Here is a 21,267-nt window from a genome sequence, read left to right on the forward strand (position 1 = left end):
TTGTAGCCCATTCCAGCCTTGTGTAGGTCTACAATCTTGTCCCTGACATCCTTGGAGAGCTCTTTGGTCTTGGCCATGGTGGAGAGTTTGGATTCTGATTGATTGATTGCTTCTGTGGACAGGTGTCTTTTATACAGGTAACAAACTGAAATTAGGAGCACTCCCTTTAAGAGTGTGCTCCTAATCTCAGCTCGTTACCTGTATAAAAGACACCTGGGAGCCAGAAATCTTTCTGATTGAGAGGGGGTCAAATACTTATTTCCCTCATTAAAATGCAAATCAATTTATAACATTTTTGACATGCGTTTTTCTGGATTTTTTTGTTGTTATTCTGTCTCTCACTGTTCAAATAAACCTACCATTAAAATTATAGACTGATCATTTCTTTGTCAGTGGGCAAACGTACAAAATCAGCAGGGGTTCAAATACTTTTTTACCTCACTGTATATATATTTTTTTGTGGAGATAATGTTTATGAATTGCCTGGCTGGTCTGTGGGACAGTGGATGCACAGTGATAATTAAAATTTAAAATAATTAAAATGGATTATCGTGAATAACTAACGCCTATCAACCAATCAGCATCCAATATCCAAATTACCCATTTTATAACATACACTTTCATTGGCATCAGCGCTAGGGTTGAATATGTTTGTGGTATTTTACAAATGTTCCATCCAGAGAATAAATTACTTTTCTTCCGGGTAACCCGGTATTTCCCGCCAAAACCGGAAGGGTCATTCAAAAGCATTATGAAGCATATAAATAGGCCTATATTATAAATATATTATAAATATATTAACATTCATAATAAATAGGCCTATTAGCTCCAGTAGTGAACTGTATTAATGTACTGCAGTGGTGGAAAAAGTACCCAATTGTCCTACTTGAGTAAAAGTAAAGATGCCTTAATAGAAAATCACTCAAGTAAAATTTAAAGTCACCCATTATAATACTACGTGAGTAAAATTCAAAAAGTATTCAAGGCAATTCAAGCAAAGTCAATATGCGGTGATAATGTATTGGGCCTATAGCCTACTACACAAACCTCACTGCTACAGTACTGTTGTTTATAGGTTAATGTTGCATAGGCTTAATTTTTTAAAAGTTATGTTAAAAAAAATCTGAGTGGTAGATCTCTGCTTGAATTTTGACTCAAAGTGATCTTGACTGAAAAGGTTGGTGGCCACTGGTGTACAATAATTACCGACAAATTCCCTCAAACCTTTTTGACAGCAAGAAGGGAAGTAAGCCGATATTGTCTAACTTTAATAGCGTAAGATTCTGTGTTCGAAAACATTTCAAGCAATAATAAACAAGCATGTTTAAACCTCCTCTGTTTAAAATCTAATGATAGGCTGGCAAATAATGTCTAGATGCTTTTACTTTGATATAATGTTTATGAATTGCTTTTCTCAGCTGTGGGACAGTGGATGCAAAGTGACAATTAAAAAGGAACTGGCATTTGTCGTGGATTATCGTGAATAACTAATGCTTATCAACCAATCAGCATCCAGTATCCAAATTACCTTTTTATAACATACACTTTCATTGGCATCATGGCATGAGAGACAGGTCCTTATATTCATTTGGTAGGGATAAAACAAGAGAATATCAGAAGTCAAATTAATCTAGTATGCTGCATGGCGTGTACACTCAAAACAAATAACTTTGGGTGTTCTGTTTGTATTTTATCTGTTTGTATTTAATCTATTGATTCCCCAAAATACATCCTCTGTCCACTTGAGGTGATGACACCTGGTCTTGCTTTGGCTCAAGGGCCCAACTCCATTGAACAATGTCATGAGACTCTTTCAGTCACATGGGAAGACTTCATTTAGTTTAATGTTGACTTGCACTGTTGCTCTAATGGCTACTATCCCCACTGGGAGACATATGCTGGTCAAAACACAGATGCCATTGTAATAAAGAAGGGGGTGCTTCCCCTCTAGAACTCTGAGTCTCACTCTGAGGAGCTATCAGTCACGTTGGAAGATGATAGGGGAGTGTCAGTGAAAGAAACAGGCTAGGGTGAAGTCGTTAACCCCTGCCGTGACGGAGAATCCTTGGTGGATTGTTTGGTCCATTCTATGTCATGGAAGATCAAAGTTGTGTGTGGTGTGCATGACACCGTCCAAACAGTCTTTGAGAGTCAAGTTACCGCTGTGTCTAACAGATCAATTCACTCAAACCTTTTTGACAGTAGAAAGGGAAGCAGGCAGATATTGTATAACTTTGAGAGCATTAGATTCTCTGTTAAATCTTTCAAGCAATATAAACTTAATTTGTATAAAAATAGGTACCTTTAGACATTTGTTGATATTTATATAAAAAAACGATAAACTTTAACATGAGGAAAATAGTTGCCAAATTTCCATGTCTTCCACATGTTTAACGAATTACGTGGTTGTTGGTCTCTTACTGGCAGGTAAAACCAATCCTGCAGATAGAGAGAGAGACAGAGAGAGAGAGAGAGAGATGTTACTCAGAGTAAAAGTAAATGAGTTTAAACAAAAACATTAAGGTTAACTGAATGTTGCAACACATTAGCTTTTCCATGCAATAAATTGAAAAATGTAAAGTACTTTAATGACATTTTACTCAAGTAGAAGTAAAATTACTGACTTTGAAAAATACTCAAAAGTACAAGTACTCAGAAAAGCTACTCAATTACAGCAACGAGAGTAGTTGTAATTAGTTCCTTTACACCTCTGGTTATGGGCTATCATGTGACATTACCTAGATTGTAACCTTTTATTTTAAGCATTTTGTAGGAAAGAGAATTACACAAAAAATGAAGTGAATTGTCTGAGGATGATGCTGGACCAATTGACATAAAGAAAAGGGGACAGTTGGATGAAAAAGCTTTAAAAAAGGTTAGAATCCAGGTCATGTGACATGATTATCCAAAACACAGGATCCTAGTCATATTATTACGCTGTTACCCTCAGATCTCAATAGCGGTCCATTCAATCCCAAATATGGGGCTTCAATCCCAGATACCCTTCTTCAGTAATTGAGACAAATAAATACCATTTGAAATGAAAGGCTCAAAACAAAACCAGACCCTGGCCATTTTAAGGGCTTGTAGAGGAATAAGAGTTGAAGATTATATTTCCACAAATTTTTCACATTTGTGTTTTGTAAATCTGAAATTATTGCTTTGTGTGTGTAAAATATAACTGTTCTCAAAAACGTTTTAATTAATAGATTTTAGATGTGTATGATATATTTTAAACACTATATATCCATTGTTTAGCTGAAATGGAATGTTCGTATATCTGTATATTTGACTGTGATAGTGATAGGCTCACCTATCTATCGCTCTGGATAAGAGCATCTGCTAAATGACTCAAATCGAGAGGTTCTATCTGCATTTTTGTCCAAATTAAGTTATTGACATTGCCTTGTTCTGTTCAATGTTCTCTGTCTTATATAGTACTCTAAATACCCCAATTCATGTTGTTAAGTTCAAAACAATACAAGATAAATTGTCTCAGAATCATCTTTTTCCAGATAAAACCCTTACTCATACTGTATTGAATCTTTTTACAGCCTTTTTAAATATTGATGTCACAAATGTATAATTTGTACAATGTATCATTTGTACAACATTTAGTTATTTGTTACATTTGACTGTGTAAAACCTAGCAGTACTACTGATTTCTCTGAGAGTGAGGTGGATAGCATTTAGCAAAAAACAGATTATTTGTCTCTCTGAAATGAAACCATCAATCAATAAAACCTAGTTTACCAATATTTATGAAAATTGATATATAGCGTTTTGGAATGAAACTCTTCAGATGTTCTCTAATGACATCCATAAATCATTTTGCATTTCACTCTCACTGAAGAAGTGGGAAGGAAGGGTAGTGGCTCTTACCAGCTCTCTCACTCCTTGGCTTTATAATACTGTAGCTCAACATCCTCAATGCTGCTGCATGCCCTGTGGAACATATTACACGGGTTAGGTTTCAGTGCAGACTAGTCAATGGCATTGTAAGGGTGAGGTATCGTGATCATTATGTAAATATAGGCTACCTAAGTTTGTTTTTTAAACAGACAATTGCTGCAGTTTTATCCTAATCAATTATCTGGAACAATACATTCATTGATCTGAACATGGGGAAGGACACCATGATCACTAGGACAACACTGAACATACAAATATATGTTGCTGCTGTCTAACATTTATATAGCCTATATTGTAGGTTTCCAGATAACTTTTGAGGAAAAATCAATATGACTGAGTTGGAGTTGATTTATAAGTTGTAAATGATCTTGAGCCAAAACAATGAGTTCATCACCTGACGATTTCTGTAGCTATTGACCGCACCAATACCATGTCCGAATATTTGTGTTGTGGTTATTGTTGCCTAGCAATAGTGCCGCACTGATTAGTGTAAATAGTCTTCAAAGGACTCCATTGTCTTTTAAGTTTTCTGTTTTTACCACCATGACATTTAAGGATATAATTAAATAAATGTACCTCTGGTTTTCAATTATGCTGGTACTGTGGAGAAGGGCTCGGAGTCTCTGAAAAAAAAATAGTTATTAGATTTTCATGTAGGAATTAGAGAGGGAAGGGTTAGCATGGTTTCTCCCTACTGTTAGAGGTAGATGTAAACTACCACTGAACAAAAATATACACGCAACATGTAAAGTGTTGGTCCCATGTTTCATACGCACAAAAAGCTTATTTCTCTCAAATTTGTTTATATCCCTGTTATTGAGCATTTTCTCCTTTGCCAAGATAATCCATCCACCTGATAGGTGTGGCATTTCAAGAAGCTGATATAAACGGCATGATCATTACACAGGTGCACCTTGTGCTGGGGACAATAAAAGGCCACTCTAAATTGTGCAGTTTTGTCACACAACACAATGCCACAGATGACTCAAGTTTTGAGGGAGTGTGCAATTGGCATGCTGACTGCAGGAATGTCCACCAGAGCTGTTGCCAGATAATTTAATGTTAATTTCTCTACCATAAGCTGCCTCCAACGTCGTTTTAGAGAATTTGTCAGTACGCCCAACCAGCCTCACAACCGCAGACCATGTGTATGGTGCAGTGTGGGCGAGCGGTTTGCTGATATCAACGTTGTGAACATAGTGCCCCATGGTGGGGTTATGGTATGGGTAGGCATAAACTACGGACAATGAACACAAGTGCATTTTATCGATGACAATTTGAATACACAGAGATACCGTGACGAGATCCTGAGGCTCATTGTCTTGCCATTCATCCGCCGTCATCACCTCATGTTTCAGCATGATAATGCACGGCCCCACTGCACTGCATAAGACAAATGGTGGTCACAACAGATACTGACTGTTTTTTTGATCCACACCCCTACTTTTTCTTGAAGGTATCTGTGACCAACAAATTCATATCTGTATTCCCAGTCATGTGAAATCCATATATTAGGGCCTAATGAATTGATTTCAATTGACTGATTTCCCTATATGAACTGTAACTCAGTAAAATCTTTGAAATTGTTGCATGTTGCGTTTATTTCTGTTCAGTATAGTTGTCTCACAGCTTGTTGGTACAGGGGGGTATAGCTTAGTTGAGCACCGCCATTGCTTGTTCAGTGTGTGATCTATCTTACCTTCTTCTCACTGAGACAGAATAGGGTTTTGATCAGGAGTAGTCCACCACACACGGCTGCAATGATAAAGGCTGTCTGGTAGGAGATGCTTGAATCGGAATGACCAGTTTTCCCATTCCGGAATTCCTTCTCTGAGCCTTCACTGGGCCTTTCTGGAGGAGCATCGTCCACATCTGTCCTCTCTGACAGGATATCTGAGGGAGAATGAGGAAGAACATGAGCCATTGTTTAGAGAGGGAATCTTAATTCAAAGCTCAAGGGCAGTTTATTTGATAGTACAAAGTGCAGTGGGGAACCGTGAGGGCCTTCTAGGCCTTCAGAGAAGACCAAAAAAGTTATACATTTATACAATTTAAAACAAAATGTTAATAATCTTTACAATACTTTTAATGATCTTCTGATTTTATCTATTCAGTTTGTGTTGGAAAGAGAAGGGTTAATGCTGAAAATAAAAGAATATCCCATCAGGATTTTCTTTGGTGGTCTCTGGGTAGAACAATCTAGCTAGCTCAGCCAGCCATTGGCTTGGTCTTCAGAAGCTGGACAGAAGGCCTCTGCCATTCAACAACAGAGTTCCTAAACCCAGAGGTGCAACATCGCGAGCGAAACCAACCAAAGGCCGGGGTTTGGGCTTCGAGAAGTGAAAAATTATGCCTTAGTTATACATTTTCTCAATCTAAAAGCACAACCTAGATTCGAGCCAGTCTTAAGTAGTTAAACATGTTATTACTCCAACCCCATGAAAGTGACAAACTGACACATATCGAAGGAGTGCCTTTTGATTTGACGGCTTGCACATGGCAGTTTGGCGAGAGACGACCGTTAGTAGACCCGATTAAGTGTTTCTAGTACGCATGATCTTTGCTAGCCAACATTGCCATGACATTGTCTAAGTGTGATAGGGGATTCTATTGTAGAAGCAGTTTTAGCTTCATACTGTACTGTCTTTGATTAAACTGTATTAGAGCAGAATTTTGGAGTGACAGTGGAGTGAACCAATCACATTTTGACTTGCAATGGGTGGGACCGTTTAAAACAAAAAGGGACGTATCTAGGCCTTCTCGTGGCGCAAGCAGTAGTTTTCCCATGCTAACGGTAGTAATGTTAGCTAGCTTGTGTAGTAGTAGAGTGACAATGATGACAGTGGCTGCAGCAGCTGTTATCATCTTCAAGGTGGATGTTGTTACTAATTTGTTAGCATCACCCTTTTCAAGATTAACTTTCACACTTCATTCAAACTTCGTTTACAAATGATCATCATCTGGTGAGTGGCACTGTTTTTTGTTGCAGCTCACTTGCTATTAGCGATCTCTTTGAAAATAATGAAACATAATTTAAACTTTAGATCACCGGTTAGGGAGTGAACATTATTTATAATAAGGGTTACATGGAGAAAATCGTACCTCACTGAAATGAAAATGGATGGCCCTCCCTAAATGCTTGAAAAAAAACAAGTGACCCTCCCCTATACCCAAAATAATAATAAAAAGTGGATAGCAGAGAACATGGCTACCATTTACCTTCACTTCCTGGACAGACCAGCGCCTTAGATATGTAGTTTTAGAAACTGTTCTTCGTCCTGTAAGCATTTTATGGCAACGCAGGAATTTTGATAGTGCACAGGGCTACAGGCCAGAAGGTTGTGTGTTCGCAGACCACCGTGGACAATAGTAGGGCTGGAAAGATCTCCTTTATAGTAAAAGCATTGCATGAATCTATCATGTTATTTGCAGGTCTGAGAAAAAATAGCCTTTTATAAAAATGTCATGCAATTCTGTTTCATTTTACATATTAGCTGAATCTTTTTTTTAATACCACACAAATTACCAAAATTACAGGCTAAGAATGGACATAGAGATAGGCCTATGTGTTCATCTTATCATATTTCTCCAATGCCAAATCAGAGTGTCTTGTTTACAACAAAACTGCCCCTGTTTGCAAATAATTAAATCCGGGACGTCATTAGGAATCCGAGCATGGTACTTTCAAAAGTTAGGCCTATTTTTCCACCCCAGACAGAGTAGGCCTACCGGCGCAGAAAAATGTAAGCTTTAACTGCTGGCTACTCTTTTTCCAAGGCTTAACGCAACGAGGGGTAGGACTGTGCTTTTTGCCATTTTCTTTTGATAAGGTGGCCTATGGCATACCCCCTCAATTCGAGTCTTGGTTTTAACTTAACAGCCCTTCACTGACACGGAGGTAGGCTATTTAAAGAGTGCATGGTGGGCAGAGGAATTGACCGACAAAAACAGGTCGGCCTATATGGTAGGCCTACCTGTTCTTTCTTAAAAATAAATAAATATTATCCAACACAAAGCCTTCTTGTTGTTAGTCTAATTCAAATGAAGACTGTTGAAATGAATTATGCCTACTCGAATTTGCCTACTTTCAGCACCAGCTGTCAATTTCTGATTGATTGTGCCGCAGCTGCTGCTTCAAGTTTCAGCACCACAACGTAAATTACTAGAATCTGGCTTATTGTGAGGTCAATAATTCTGATAAATACATCCTCGGCAAGAAACATATTGTATTTAATAAAATCTATTATAGTAGTAGCAAGCTATCAAAGTTGACCTTCGGTCCTCTTTATCTTCGCGCTATCCGTCTCAAACTGAACAGAATATATATAGGCTAGTCCGCACGCAAGATGGTGCATTTCTGGATTAGGCCTAATCAAAAAGTACTTTCGGAAGAAACCTTTGACTCTCCTCCTGAACTGCCACCGTAGGCCTACACAGCACAGCCATTGGTTAAGCAGCACACAACAAAGTTTTTGATCAGTAAGAGCAGAGCAGGCCAGGGCTCAGGGTTGGAATATCCATTGCAGTGTGAAATGCAGCCTCGTTTTATTTACACCATCCCAGCAGCTATCTTAGAAATATAAACTTCCTCTGTGCTTATCGGAGCATGCACTTCATAGCCTATAGGCTATGGATCATTTGATTGAGACCACAATAAATAGCCTATAGGCGAAATTGATATTGCGTGCCCAGCGGAGAATCTAAGATGAGGGGCGGCATCGGGCACACATTGATATATAGCCTAATAACCAACTAGTTCTAAAACACTGAGAAATATTGAAATTTCATCAATTACAAATTACATGACCCTCCCCTGGACTAGATTGAAAAAATGTCAAATCCTCCCCTTGACTGAAATTGAAAAAGCATGACCCTCCCCCATTTTCCTCCAGGTAACAATTCTGTCCCTTAGTGTGATGAACGTGATAAAATATATTTGCAAGGGAAGTAATAGCTGGTTTGTTCATTTTCATTAAAACAATTATTAAATTAAAATAATTAAAAAATCCCCATCAAAATCTGTCTGTTTAAACTAGAGATATCTGTTGTTTTTTGCATGGGGATTTTTGCATGGGGATTCTCAATCCACCTCATCCGCCGATATTGCCCTCCAACATCAGCGGTGAAAGGTGGCAGAGCTAGAGCGTTGTTTGTCAGACAATGAGACATCTCGAAAATTGGTCATCTCACGAAAACGTCTGTAGCGTTCGAACGGTTTGGCCTATACACTAATATGACCCTCTGTGGAAAGCTGAGACTCCCACAAACACGATGGTGTTCTCCAGAAGCTTCAAAAGACTTGTCTGAAGGTCCCTGGTACAATATAAAAAAATGAATGGAAGTACAATATTCAGATCCCTTGACTTTTTCCACATTTTGTTACGTTACAGCCTAATTCTAAAATGTATTACATTAAATGTTTTCCTCATCAATCTACACACAATACCCCATAATGACAAAGGGAAAACAGAAAAAACTACCATATTTACATAAGTATTCAGACTCATTGCTATGAGACTCGAAATTAAACTCAAGTGCATCCTGTTTCCATTGATCATTCTTGAGATGTTTCTACAACTTGATTGGAGTCCAGCTGTGGTAAATTCAATTGGTTGGACACGATTTGGAAAGGCACATGCCTGTCTATATAAGGTCCCTTAGATGACAGTGCATGTCAGAGCAAAAACCAAGCCATGGGGTCAAAGGAATTGTCCGTAGTGCTCCGATACAGGATTGTGTCGAGGCACTGATCTGGGGAAGGGTACCAAACATTTCTGCAGCATTGAAGGTCCCCAAGAACACAGTGGCCTCATCATTCTTAAATGTAAGAAGTTTGGAACCACCAAGACTCTTCCTAGAGCTGGCCGCACGGCCAAACTGAGCAATTGGGGGAGAAGGGCCTTGGTCAGGTAGGTGACCAAGAACCCGATGGTCACTCTGACAGAGCTCCAGAGTTCCTCTGTGGAGATGGGAGAACCTTCCAGAAGGACAACTATCTCTGCAGCACTCCACCAATCAGGCCTTTATGGTAGAGTGGCCAGACGGAAGCCACTCCTCAGTAAAAGGCACATGACAGCCCACTTGGAGTTTGCCTAAAGGCACCTAAAGGACTCTCAGACCATGAGAAACATTGATTCTCTGGACTGATGAAACCAAGATTGAACTCTTTGGCCTGAAAATCAATTGTCACGTCTGGAGGAAACCTGGCACCATCCCTACGGTGAAGCATGGCCTCAGACTGGGGCGAAGGTTCACCTTCCAACAGGACAAGGACCCTAAGCACAAAGCCAAGACAACGCAGGAGTGGCTTTGGGACAAGTCTCTGAATGTCCTTGAGTGGCCCAGCTAGAGCACGGACTTGAACCCGATCGAACATCTCTGGAGAGACCTGAAAATACCTATGCAGCGACGCTCCCCATTCAACCTGACAGAGCTTGAGACGATCTGCACAGAACAATGGGAGAAACTCCACAAATACAGGTTTGCCAAGCTTGTATACCAAAGAAGACTTGATGCTGTAATCGCTGCCAAAGGTGCTTCATCAAAGTATTGAGTAAAGGGTCTGAGGACTTACAGTACCAGTTTTTTACATTGTAGAATAATAGTGAAGACATCAAAACTATGAAATAACACATATGGAATCATGTAGTAACCATAGAAGTGTTAAACAAATGAAAATATATTTTATATTTCAGATTCTTCAAATAGCCACCCTTTGCCTTGATGACAGCTCTGCACACTCTTGGCATTCTCTCAACCAGTTTCACCTGGGATGCTTTTCCAACAGTCTTGAAGGAGTTCCTACATATGCTGAGCACGTGTTGGCTGCTTTTCCTTCACACTACCTTCCGACTCATCCCAAACCATCTCAATTGGGTTGACGTTGGGGGATTGTGGAGGCCAGGTAATCTGAAGTAGCACTCTATCACTCTCCTTCTTGGTCAGATATCCCTTACACAGCCTGGAGGTGTGTTGGGTCATTGTCCTGTTGAAAAACAAATGATAGTCCCACTAAGCCCAAACCAGACAGGATGACGTATCGCTTTGGTAGCCATGCTGGTTAAGTGTGCCTTGAATTCTAAATAAATCTCAGACAATGTCACCAGCAAAGCACCCCCACACCATAACACCTCCTCCATGCTTTACGGTGGGAACTACACATGCGGAGATCATCCGTTCACCTACACCATGTCTCACAAAGACACGGCGGTTTGAACCAAAAATCTCCAATTTGGACTCCAGACCAAAGGACAAATTTCCACCTGTCTAATGTCCATTGCTCGTGTTTCTTGGCCCAAAGTAGGTCTCTTCTTCTTATTGGTGTCCCTTAGTAGTGGTTTGTTAGCAGCAATTCGACCATGAAGGCCTGATTCACACAGTCCCCTCTGAACAGTTGATGTTGATATGTGTCTGTTACTTGAACTCTGTGAAGTATTTATTTGGGCTGCAATTTCTGAGGCTGGTAACTCTAATGAACTTATCCCCTGCAGAAGAGGTAACTCTGGGTCTTCCATTCCTGTGGTGGTCCTCATGAGAACCAGTTTTTGAAATGTTTCCGTATTGACTGACCTTCATGTCTTAAAGTAATGATGGACTGTCTTTTCTCTTTGCTTATTTGAGCTGTTCTTGTCATAATATGGACTTGGTCTTTTACCAAATAGGGCTATCTTCTGTATAACCCCTACCCTGACACAACACAACTGATTGGCTAAAACGCATTAAGAAGGAAATAAATTCCACAAATTATCTTTTAACAATGCACACCTGTTAATTGAAATGCATTCCAGGTGACTACCTCATGGAGCTGGTTGAGAAAATGCCAAGAGTGTGCAAAGCTGTCATCAAGGCAAAAGGTGGCTATTTGAAGAATTTGTTTAACACTTTTTGGTTACTAAATGACTCCATGTGTGTAATTTCATAGTTTTGATGTCTTGACTATTATTATACAATGTAACAAAATAAAGAAAAACCCTTGAATGAGTGTGTCCAAACTTTTGACTGTTTTGTTTTACTCATAAATTTGCTAACATTTCTTAAACCCTGTTTTTGCTTTGTAATTATGGTGTATTGTGCGTAGATTGATGAGGGGGAAAAAACAATTCAATCCATTTTAGAATAAGACTAATGTAACAACATTTGGAAAAAGTCAAGGGGTCTGAATACTTTCCTAATTTACTGTGTGGAGGTAGTTTAGTTCTTAAAATAAGGGGATAAATACATGTTTAAAAAAAGACTAGTGGAAACAGTACAGTAAAATAAAGTGCTAAGCAAATCTCTATGAAAGTGAATTTGTGTAGTTTGAATCAGTAGGAGGACACAAAGTAGATCAAACAGGGTTCTTTGCTTTACCTGTGCTGAAGACATCCTCATAGGATGTCCTGCTATGGTTTGGCTCAGTCTTCGTTACTTGGTCCAGTACCTCTGTAGTGGTGTGTAGTTTGTCTGGCTCCTCCGCTGTCGTCTTCAAATGTGGAAATGCTTTGGTCGTAGTGCTTTCAATCGGAGGGTTCCAGTCATGTAAATATCTCTCTGTGCCTGGATATTTTTCTCTAGTGTCCTCTAGTTGAGGGGTCTCTGTTGAAACCCCATCCTGAAGTATTCCATAGTTCCTGGCGTCCAGCGACCTCTTGGCCAACACATAGGCAGTGCTCTCATCACTACTGGGGGTGATGCCAATAACCTTGTACAGGAAAGGGACAGGTGTAACCAGCTTGGCCCCAGCAACAGCGACGGGACTGTGGGGTGAGCCTGCTGCTCCTCTCCCTGCTGATCTGTCTGTGGAAGCCTCTCTTGTCTTCTCAGTCTGGGGGTAGTAAAAAGTCTCGTCATGGGAGCCAACGGTCCCCAGGAGAATCAGACTGGGAGGGGAAGATGTGGAAGCGTCGTTCGTGGCAGAATGGGGGTCTGCAACTGTGTGGTAGAGTGCAGAATCTGACTCAGTTCCATTGGGTGAAGGTGGACGAAAGTCCCAGTGTATCTCCCCCTCTCTGCCCCCTTCAAGTGAACGTCCATCGGGGACAGTCCGCTGCAGCTCCCTGGGGAAGGGAGGTCTTACGGTACCAGAACTTGCAAGGAACACCTGGGGCTCAGCGCTCTTGGTACCCAGGGGTAGGTGAGTCGGCCTGGGAGGCACAATCGTGTTGAGTTGGGAGAGGGTGGGCTGTGGGGGACTGCTCCATACGCTGTGGGACACCAGGGAGACATCAGGGGTCACCAGACCCACTGTTGGACATGCACACTTGTGTTCAGGTTCAGCTAGGGCAGAGGAGAGGGACATGTAACATGGGAATGGTTAGGGTAAATAAGACTAAGAGAACAGTCTGAAAACAGCTTGGAGTAATAATGGGTGGCCAGATGTTTGGTTGCGAAACAGCAAATTATACAGTGCCTTGCAAAAGTATTCATCCCACTCGGTGTTTTTCCTAATTTGCTGCATTACAACCTGTACATTAAGTTGATTTTTATTTGGATTTCATGTAATGGACATACACAAAATAGTCAAGTGAAATGAAAAAAATATCTGAAACTTTTAACATCCCACGGAGCACCATTAAATCCATTATTTAAAAATGGAAATAATATGGCACCACAACAAACCTGCCAAAACTCACGGACCAGGCAAGGAGGGAATTAATCAGAGAGTCAACAAAGAGACCAAAGATAACCCTGAAGGAGCTGCAAAGCTCCACAGCGGAGATTGGAGTATCTGTCCATAGGACCACTTTAAGCCGTACACTCCACAGAGCTGGGCTTTATGGAAGAGTGGCCAGAGAAAAGCCATTGCTTAAAGAAAGAAATAAGCAAACACGTTCGGTGTTCGCCAAAAGGCATGTGGGAGACTCCCCAAACATATGGAAGAAAGTACTCTGGTCAGATGTGACTAAAATTGAGCTTTTTGGCCATCAAGGAAAACGCTATGTCTGGCGCAAACCCAACTCCTCTCATCACCCCGAGAACACCATCCCCACAGTGAAGCATGGTGGTGGCAGCATCATGCTGTGGGGATGTTTTTCATTGGCAGGGACTGGGAAACTGGTCAGAATTGAATTAATGATGGATGGCGCTAAATACAGGGAAATTCTTGAAGGAAACCTGTTTCAGTCTTCCAGAGATTTGATACTGGGACGGAGGTTCAGCTTCCAGCAGAACAATGACCATAAGCATACTGCTAAAGCAACACTTGAGTGGTTTAAGGGGAAACATTTAAATGTTTTGGAATGGCCTAGTCAAAGCCCAGACCTCAATCCAATTGAGATTTGTGGTATGACTTAAAGATTGCTGTATACCAGCAGAACCCATCCAACTTGAAGGAGCTGAAGCAGTTTTACCTTGAAGAATGGGAAAAAATCATAGTGGCTAGATGTGCCAAGCTTATAGAGACATACCCCAAGAGACTTGCATCTGTAATTGCTGCAAAAGGTGGCTCTACAAAGTATTGACTTTGGGGGGGTGAATAGTTATGCACGCTCAAGTTTTCTTTTTTTTTTTTTGTATTATTTCTTGTTTGTTCACAAGAAAACATATTTTGCATCTTCAAAGTGTTAGGCATGTTGTGTAAATCAAATATACAACCCCCCAAAAATCAATTTTACTTCCAGGTTGTAAGGCAACAAAATAGATAGATAAAATGCCAAGGGGGGGTTGAATCCTTTCGCAAGCCACTGTACACAGAAACTCTTAATCATTTCCAGGAGCATTGCTGGATTTGAAAAAATAGGCATTGTTTAGGTGTGTGTTTTCCAGATTTTCTGGTGGTAATTTAGGTATTGACTAGTTTTTATATGGGATATAATGTTATTTTCCTCATAACATGGAAGCTAACACATCCAAATGAAAGATGATCCTTCCAGCCTATGCTCATAAAAGATTCCACTACGGGAGACAAACAGCAATAACAATCAATAAAGTCTGTGGTAGTTATGGGAGACTGAATGTCACGTTCGTTTAATGACGGGTCAGACCAAGGCGCAGTGTGATATGCGTACATGTTTATTAACATAATAAACAACACGACAAACCTGCAACGGAAACGAAACGTGAAGTCCAAGGTAGTACAGAACAACAAACCTTACACGGAACAAGATCCCACAACTAGACAGTGCCAATAGGCTGCTTAAGTATTGGCCCCAATCAGAGACAACGAGCGACAGCTGCCTCTGATTGGGAACCACACCGGCCAACATAGAACTAGACATACTAGATCCTCATACATAGAACAAGCACAACAATGAATATACACACCCTGACTCAACATATACAGTGGGGAAAAAAGTATTTAGTCAGCCACCAATTGTGCAAGTTCTCCCACTTAAAAAGATGAGAGAGGCCTGTAATTTTCATCATAGGTACACGTCAACTATGACCGACAAATTGAGAAAGAAAAATCCTGAAAATCACATACAGGTAACGAGTGGAGGACAGAGGAGCCTCTTAAAGAAGAAGTTACAGGTCTGTGAGAGCCAGAAATCTTGCTTGTTTGTAGGTGACCAAATACTTATTTTCCACCATAATTTGCAAATAAATTCATTAAAAATCCTACAATGTGATTTTCTGGATTTTTGTTTCTCAATTTGTCTGTCATAGTTGACGTGTACCTATGATGAAAATTACAGGCCTCTCTCATCTTTTTAAGTGGGAGAACTTGCACAATTGGTGGCTGACTAAATACTTTTTCCCCCACTGTACCAAAGTATTGAGAAACTTTTGTTATTGACCAAATACTTATTTTCCACCATAATTTGCAAATAAATTCATTAACAATCCTATAATGTGATTTTCTGGATATGTTTTTCTCATTTTGTCTGTCATAGTTGAAGTGTACCTATGATGAAAATTACAGGCCTCTCATCTTTTTAAGTGGGAGAACTTGCACAATTGGTGGCTGACTAAATACTTTTTCCCCCCACTGTAAGCGTCCCCTGAGTCAGGGCGTGACAGTACCCCCCCCCCCCAAAGGTGCGGACTCCAACCGCACAACATAAACATAACAGGGTAGGGGCCGGGTGGGCATTCCGCCTCGGAGGCAGATCCGGCTCGGGGCGTGACGACCTCTCATTCTCCGCCTCCCTGTTGCGCCCCTGGTCTGGTCTAGACCTCGGCGCGTTGCTTTCCCTCTCCTTCCTCCCACGATACGCCAGGCCCTGTCTGGACCCTGGTGTGGGAGACCCCGAACCTGGAGAGGGGCTGACGTCATGGTCTGGACTGGAGCCACTGACCGGAGCCGGACTAGGCACCGGTGGAGCGGACTGCTTTGGCTCCGGAGTGGAGCCGCTGACCGGAGCTGGATCAGGCACCGGTGGAGCGGACTGCTCTGGCTCCGGAGTGGAACGGCTGACCGGAACTGGATCAGGCACCGAACCAGGCACCGGTGGAACGGGCCGCGCCGGACTGGAGAAACGCACCACTGGTCTGGTGCGAGGAGCAGGCACGGGCTGGACCGGACTAGGAACACGCACCACTGTCTTGGTGCGAGGGGCAGGAACGGGCCGGGCCGGACTGGCGACACGCACCACTGGCTTGGTGCGAGGAGCAGGAACAGGCCGGGCCGGACTGGCGACGCGCACCACTGGTCTGGTGCCCGGCCGGGCCGACTGCGCCACCGAGCAGGAACGAGACGCACTGGCTTGTGCGAGAGCAGAGGCGGGGCCGGACTGGCGACGTTCACCACTGGCTTGGTGCGAGGAGCAGGAACGGGCCAGGCCGGGCTGGCGACGCGCACCACTGCCTTGGTGCGAGGAGCAGGAACGGGCCGGGCCGGGCTGGCGACGCCCACCACTGGCTTGGTGCGAGGAGCAGGAACGGGCCGGACCGGACTGGCGACGCGCACCACTGGCTTGGTGCGAGGAGCAGGAACGGGCCGGGCCGGACTGGTGACGCGCACCACTGGCTTGGTGCGAGGAGCAGGAACGGGCCGGGCCGGACTGGCGACGCGCACCACTGGCTTGGTGCGAGGAGCAGGAACAGGCCGGGCCGGGCTGGCGACGCGCACCACTGGCTTGGTGCCAGGAGCAGGAACAGGCCGGGCCGGACTGTGGAGGCGGACTGGAGGTCTGGAGCGGAGAGCTGGCACAACCCGTCCTGGCTCAATGCCTACTTCCGCACAGTATGTTTGAGGCATCAGCACAGGACGCACTGGGCTGTGCATGCGCACTGGCGATACAGTTCGTAGAACTGGCGCAGGATATGTGGGACCGAGGAAGCGTACTGGAGACCAGGAGCGTTGAGCTGGCACACCCCGTCCTGGCTGGATGCCCATCTTCGCACGGCACGTGCGTGGTGCAAGCACAGGTCGTACAGGACTGTGCCGGCGCACTGGCGACACAGTACGTAGCTCCGCATAACACGGAGCCTGCCCAGTCATACGCTTCCTCGCGTGAGTACGGGGAGTTGGCTCTGCTCTGACACTAGGCTCCGCCAACCACCCTGTGTGCCCCCCAATTTTTTTTCCTCCTCGACCGGCCTCCTCCGTGTTGCCGTTGCACCTCTCCTGCCTGTGCATCTACCTTAGCCCATGGTCCTCTCCCCGCAAATATCTCTTCCCATGACCGCAATTTTCCCACCTGTGACATGGCTATTCGCTCCGCCTGGGCACGCTGCTTGGACCTCGTTTGGTGGGATCTTCACAGACCAAGGCGCAGTGTGATATGCGTACATGTTTATTAACGTAATAAACAACACGACAAAACAACAAAGGAAACGAAACGTGAAGTCCAAGGTAGTACAGAACAACAAACCTTACACGGAACAAGATCCCACAACTAGACAGTGCCAATAGGCTGCTCAAGTATGGTCCCCAATCAGAGACAACGAGCGACAGCTGCCTCTGATTGGGAACCACACCGGCCAACATAGAACTAGACATACTAGATCCTCATACATAGAACAAGCACAACAAGGAATATACACACCCTGACTCAACATATAAGCGTCCCCTGAGTCAGGGCGTGACACTGAAACCACCAGTAAAACTCTACAAAATGACTAACTATCTCTTTTAATGGATATTATCATAATTATTGTATATCTCCTGCTACCTGTGGTGGGGGTGGTGGATTCTAGGTAATCCTCGGCGTACTCTTCCTCGCAGTTCCAGTCGATGGGCCCGTTGCTCTTGTTCAACAGGGTTAAGTACATCTCAATGACCCCCCGGGCTTTTGTCAGAGCCTCTCTGGGCGAGGTGCTTTGCATTTTGACAAACTTCACTGGGTTGTCCTTTGACACGGACAAAAGGAGAGAGGGAGAGAGGAGACAGAACAGGTCACATTCATTCCCTACTAACAATTCAAAACATCCTGAAACACTTTCAAGTGGTTTTCAATGGCACTTATTGAATAATACCTCATGCGTAATGAATTTTTCTAATGATGAAAACTCAGATCTCTGTGAAGGGCTGCCAGAGAAAAAGGCTATTGTAGATCATTATATACAGTATTCTCACAAAATAAAATCTTGGCTTAAGTCTTAGAGTATTTAAACGTTTGAAAGGGTTTTGTAAAGATCTCTAAAAGTATTTCAAAATATGTTTTTGATTGCAGGAAATCAACTGAGAAATTATACTCTGATTGACTCTGATTGGGTCAAGGAATTTGTTTTGTATAGGGGTTAATTTAATATTTGAAAGGGACAGGTGTGACCAGCTTGGGCCCAGCAACAGTGACGGGACCGTGGGGTGAGCCTGCTGCTCCTCTCCCTGCTGGTCTGTCTGTGGAAGCCTCCCTTGTCCTTTCAGTCTGGGGGTAGCCATTCACATTTACTGTAGCTAGCCCAAACTTCACAGTGAAGATGTTGGACAAGGGGTTTCCTTAATAAAGGAAAAATTAACTCAAAAACTATCTTTTGGCATTTTTTCCTTTGGTCCACTGTTGATACAGTTCCAAAATGTTTGGCATGTCAGCAGCAAAGATTATCCATTATATTGACAAGATAGTCAAGTGACCGCTCTTATGGAAATACATGGAAGGCAAGCGGGGGAGGCGAGATTTGCTGGGACAATTCTATCCAATGAGAGGGCAGATGAGTGTGTGAAAACAGGCCCAACTCCGATATAAAGTTGTATTTTGTTAAGTTGCCGAAATGACACTTATATCAGTGCATTCGTAACAACCTAACTTGTAAATTTAGTTGTTGACCAAATTCAACACTAATTGACCTCCATACAAAATTATTCACTTTGTGGTTTTATTTTCTTGGACAGATTTTAGGCAGAGTAAATCCTCTCGCTTCGCCTGCCAGCAGTCCAATTTTCAAGACATAGGATTTTCAAGAAGCAAAGTGTCACTTGCCACATCGTCATGATGTGTTTTACATCATATGATGCATTTTGCATCATCATGATGATGTGGCAAGTGACACTTGAAAGTCCAATATCTTAACTTGACTGCTGACATGAAAAACATTTCTGGGACTGTATTAACAGTGGACTAATGAAAAAAACAAAACCATTTAAGAGACAAAGGTCTATTGAAGAGGGACCATTACCTATACCAGCGTCACAGGGTACCCAGAAACATACTGGGGCACCAGTCCCATCTCTGACATTAATCTGACACTAATCTAATATAGACAGAAGATGATTAGCCCAGACTTACTGGCTTTTTGATGTCTGCAGTGTAAATGTTATGCACGGTGGGTGCTGTGCAGTGCATAACCATCTCCTGGAGTCTGCCCTGCCCAACGTAATTCAGATCACATTTTTGGCGTACTCTCAAACATATTCTATTAACCTGCCATATCTGAGGTGGCAGTCTCCTTGAAGAAAGAATTGTATTCTAAATTGAACATTTAGAATTGAACACATGGTGACTTTCATTGTCGTATTTCTGTAACTTCAATTTAAGTTCAATTGATGGTATCTTTATCCTATCTATTTTATCTATTTAACGACCATGACCACTGAACAGCTTAACATGTTTAGAGAACATATATCAAAGTAACAAGCCATATTGTAATTATCAATGTGTTTACAGTTACCGTGTCCTATTAGAAATTAGGACAAAGGCTTATGTAGTCCATAAACTACAGTGTGTGGAGGATTCCCAGTGGAATGCTAATTCACTGAATGCATCAAAATAGTTTACCATTATTGGGTACTTTTAAAATGGTCCCGTTTAATAAGGCTGCCACTGCATGTTCCAACCTCCCAAGCCCTGCTTAACTTTGTTTATTTCTGAGAGGTTATTTATGCTTCCATCAATAAAAGTTTAATTCTGGCACTTCTTCGCCTTGGCACAATCCAACACACCTTTGGAAGAGACTGTTCCTGGACTAGAGTAGCAAAGCTCATAAGTAAGTAGCACTCACCTCAATCTCCTCGTTGATTTCAGGTATACAGTTTTGGGAGTAGAGGTCATATATGACCTTTTTCAGGGCTTTGACATAGCGCCCATTGTCCGATTTTCTGACATACTTGAAGTGTGTGTTCAGAAGCTCCAGGATTTGTGGAAATGCTGCTTTGATGTAACAGGCTTCACTCTGTGGTTCAAAGCGAAAAGAAACCTATCGTCACTGCATTTTTTAACACTGGTTTTTTATTGAGGCTTGAACCTCCTTTCCAAAGCAAACCAGAGTTAGGGCTTTTAGAGCCATTTTTTAAACATTAAGTAGATGTGGAAATGGCTGGCAAAATGGGCTTTTGGATGTCACATCCAGGCCTGTGCTTAACATAAATGTAGTCTTACTCCACCAATATAGAAGTCCAATTTCAAATTGGACATGCTGTTTTTACCTCTAGGGGGCACTCCACTCAGTCCTCCAGCAAATAGTAGGTGTAGGGATGGACTTAGTAAGGGTCCAATGCCAAGTGTAATCCATGGATGCTCTGATTGGCCAAGAAGTCTGTGGGGGGGTGTCTGGGGGCGTGTCCTATACACTTTCTGGACCTAGTAAGGACTAAGATCGAAGTCTAATCTTTCATTGCTCTGATTGGCAGAAGGAATTTATAAGGCCAATTCTAATATATATTCAACGATTGGCCAAAGACTCAAGTATGCTGATGGAGTGGCCACGCCCATCTCGTTTATGTGCTTTATAATGGCCATTTGTAATATATTGATACTGCGATTGGCCCAATACTCAAGTATGCTGTTGGCAGTGCCACGCTCAGCCACCCACTGAAGTTACAAGTGTCCAGGGGCAAGCCTTCTGATTGGCCCGAGACTCACATATGCATCTCCACACACACGTTTGAGTGAAAACCCCCCAGAGAAATCCACCCAATGGCTTGAAGGGTTTATAGACTACATATGGATACATACCCTTACTTAGATTACATTTGGAAGTCTTCATAAAAAGGGCTAAAAAAGGCTCAGAAACACCTGGTTTCAACATGTGACTTGTTTCATCCCTGCAGACAAGTAT

At 42.4% G+C, this 21,267-nt stretch overlaps 1 protein-coding gene across 1 annotated transcript in view; it reads right to left on the reverse strand.

Annotated features, from left to right (window-relative positions):
- Positions 1-403: 403 nt before the first annotated feature.
- LOC121575403 overlaps positions 404-21,267 on the reverse strand; it is a 39,089-nt gene continuing 18,225 nt past the window's right edge. The window contains exons 3-9 of the mRNA XM_041888487.1: positions 20,212-20,382; positions 17,946-18,123; positions 12,262-13,167; positions 5,612-5,805; positions 4,489-4,535; positions 3,883-3,945; positions 404-2,439 (exon numbers count right to left, since the gene is read on the reverse strand). Coding sequence (XP_041744421.1) covers positions 3,891-3,945; positions 4,489-4,535; positions 5,612-5,805; positions 12,262-13,167; positions 17,946-18,123; positions 20,212-20,382 — 1,551 coding nt within the window. The 3' untranslated portion in view covers positions 404-2,439; positions 3,883-3,890. The remainder of the gene's footprint in view (positions 2,440-3,882; positions 3,946-4,488; positions 4,536-5,611; positions 5,806-12,261; positions 13,168-17,945; positions 18,124-20,211; positions 20,383-21,267) is intronic.

This window comes from Coregonus clupeaformis, chromosome 10 (assembly GCF_020615455.1).
Source record: "Coregonus clupeaformis isolate EN_2021a chromosome 10, ASM2061545v1, whole genome shotgun sequence".
Lineage (NCBI taxonomy): Eukaryota > Metazoa > Chordata > Actinopteri > Salmoniformes > Salmonidae > Coregonus > Coregonus clupeaformis.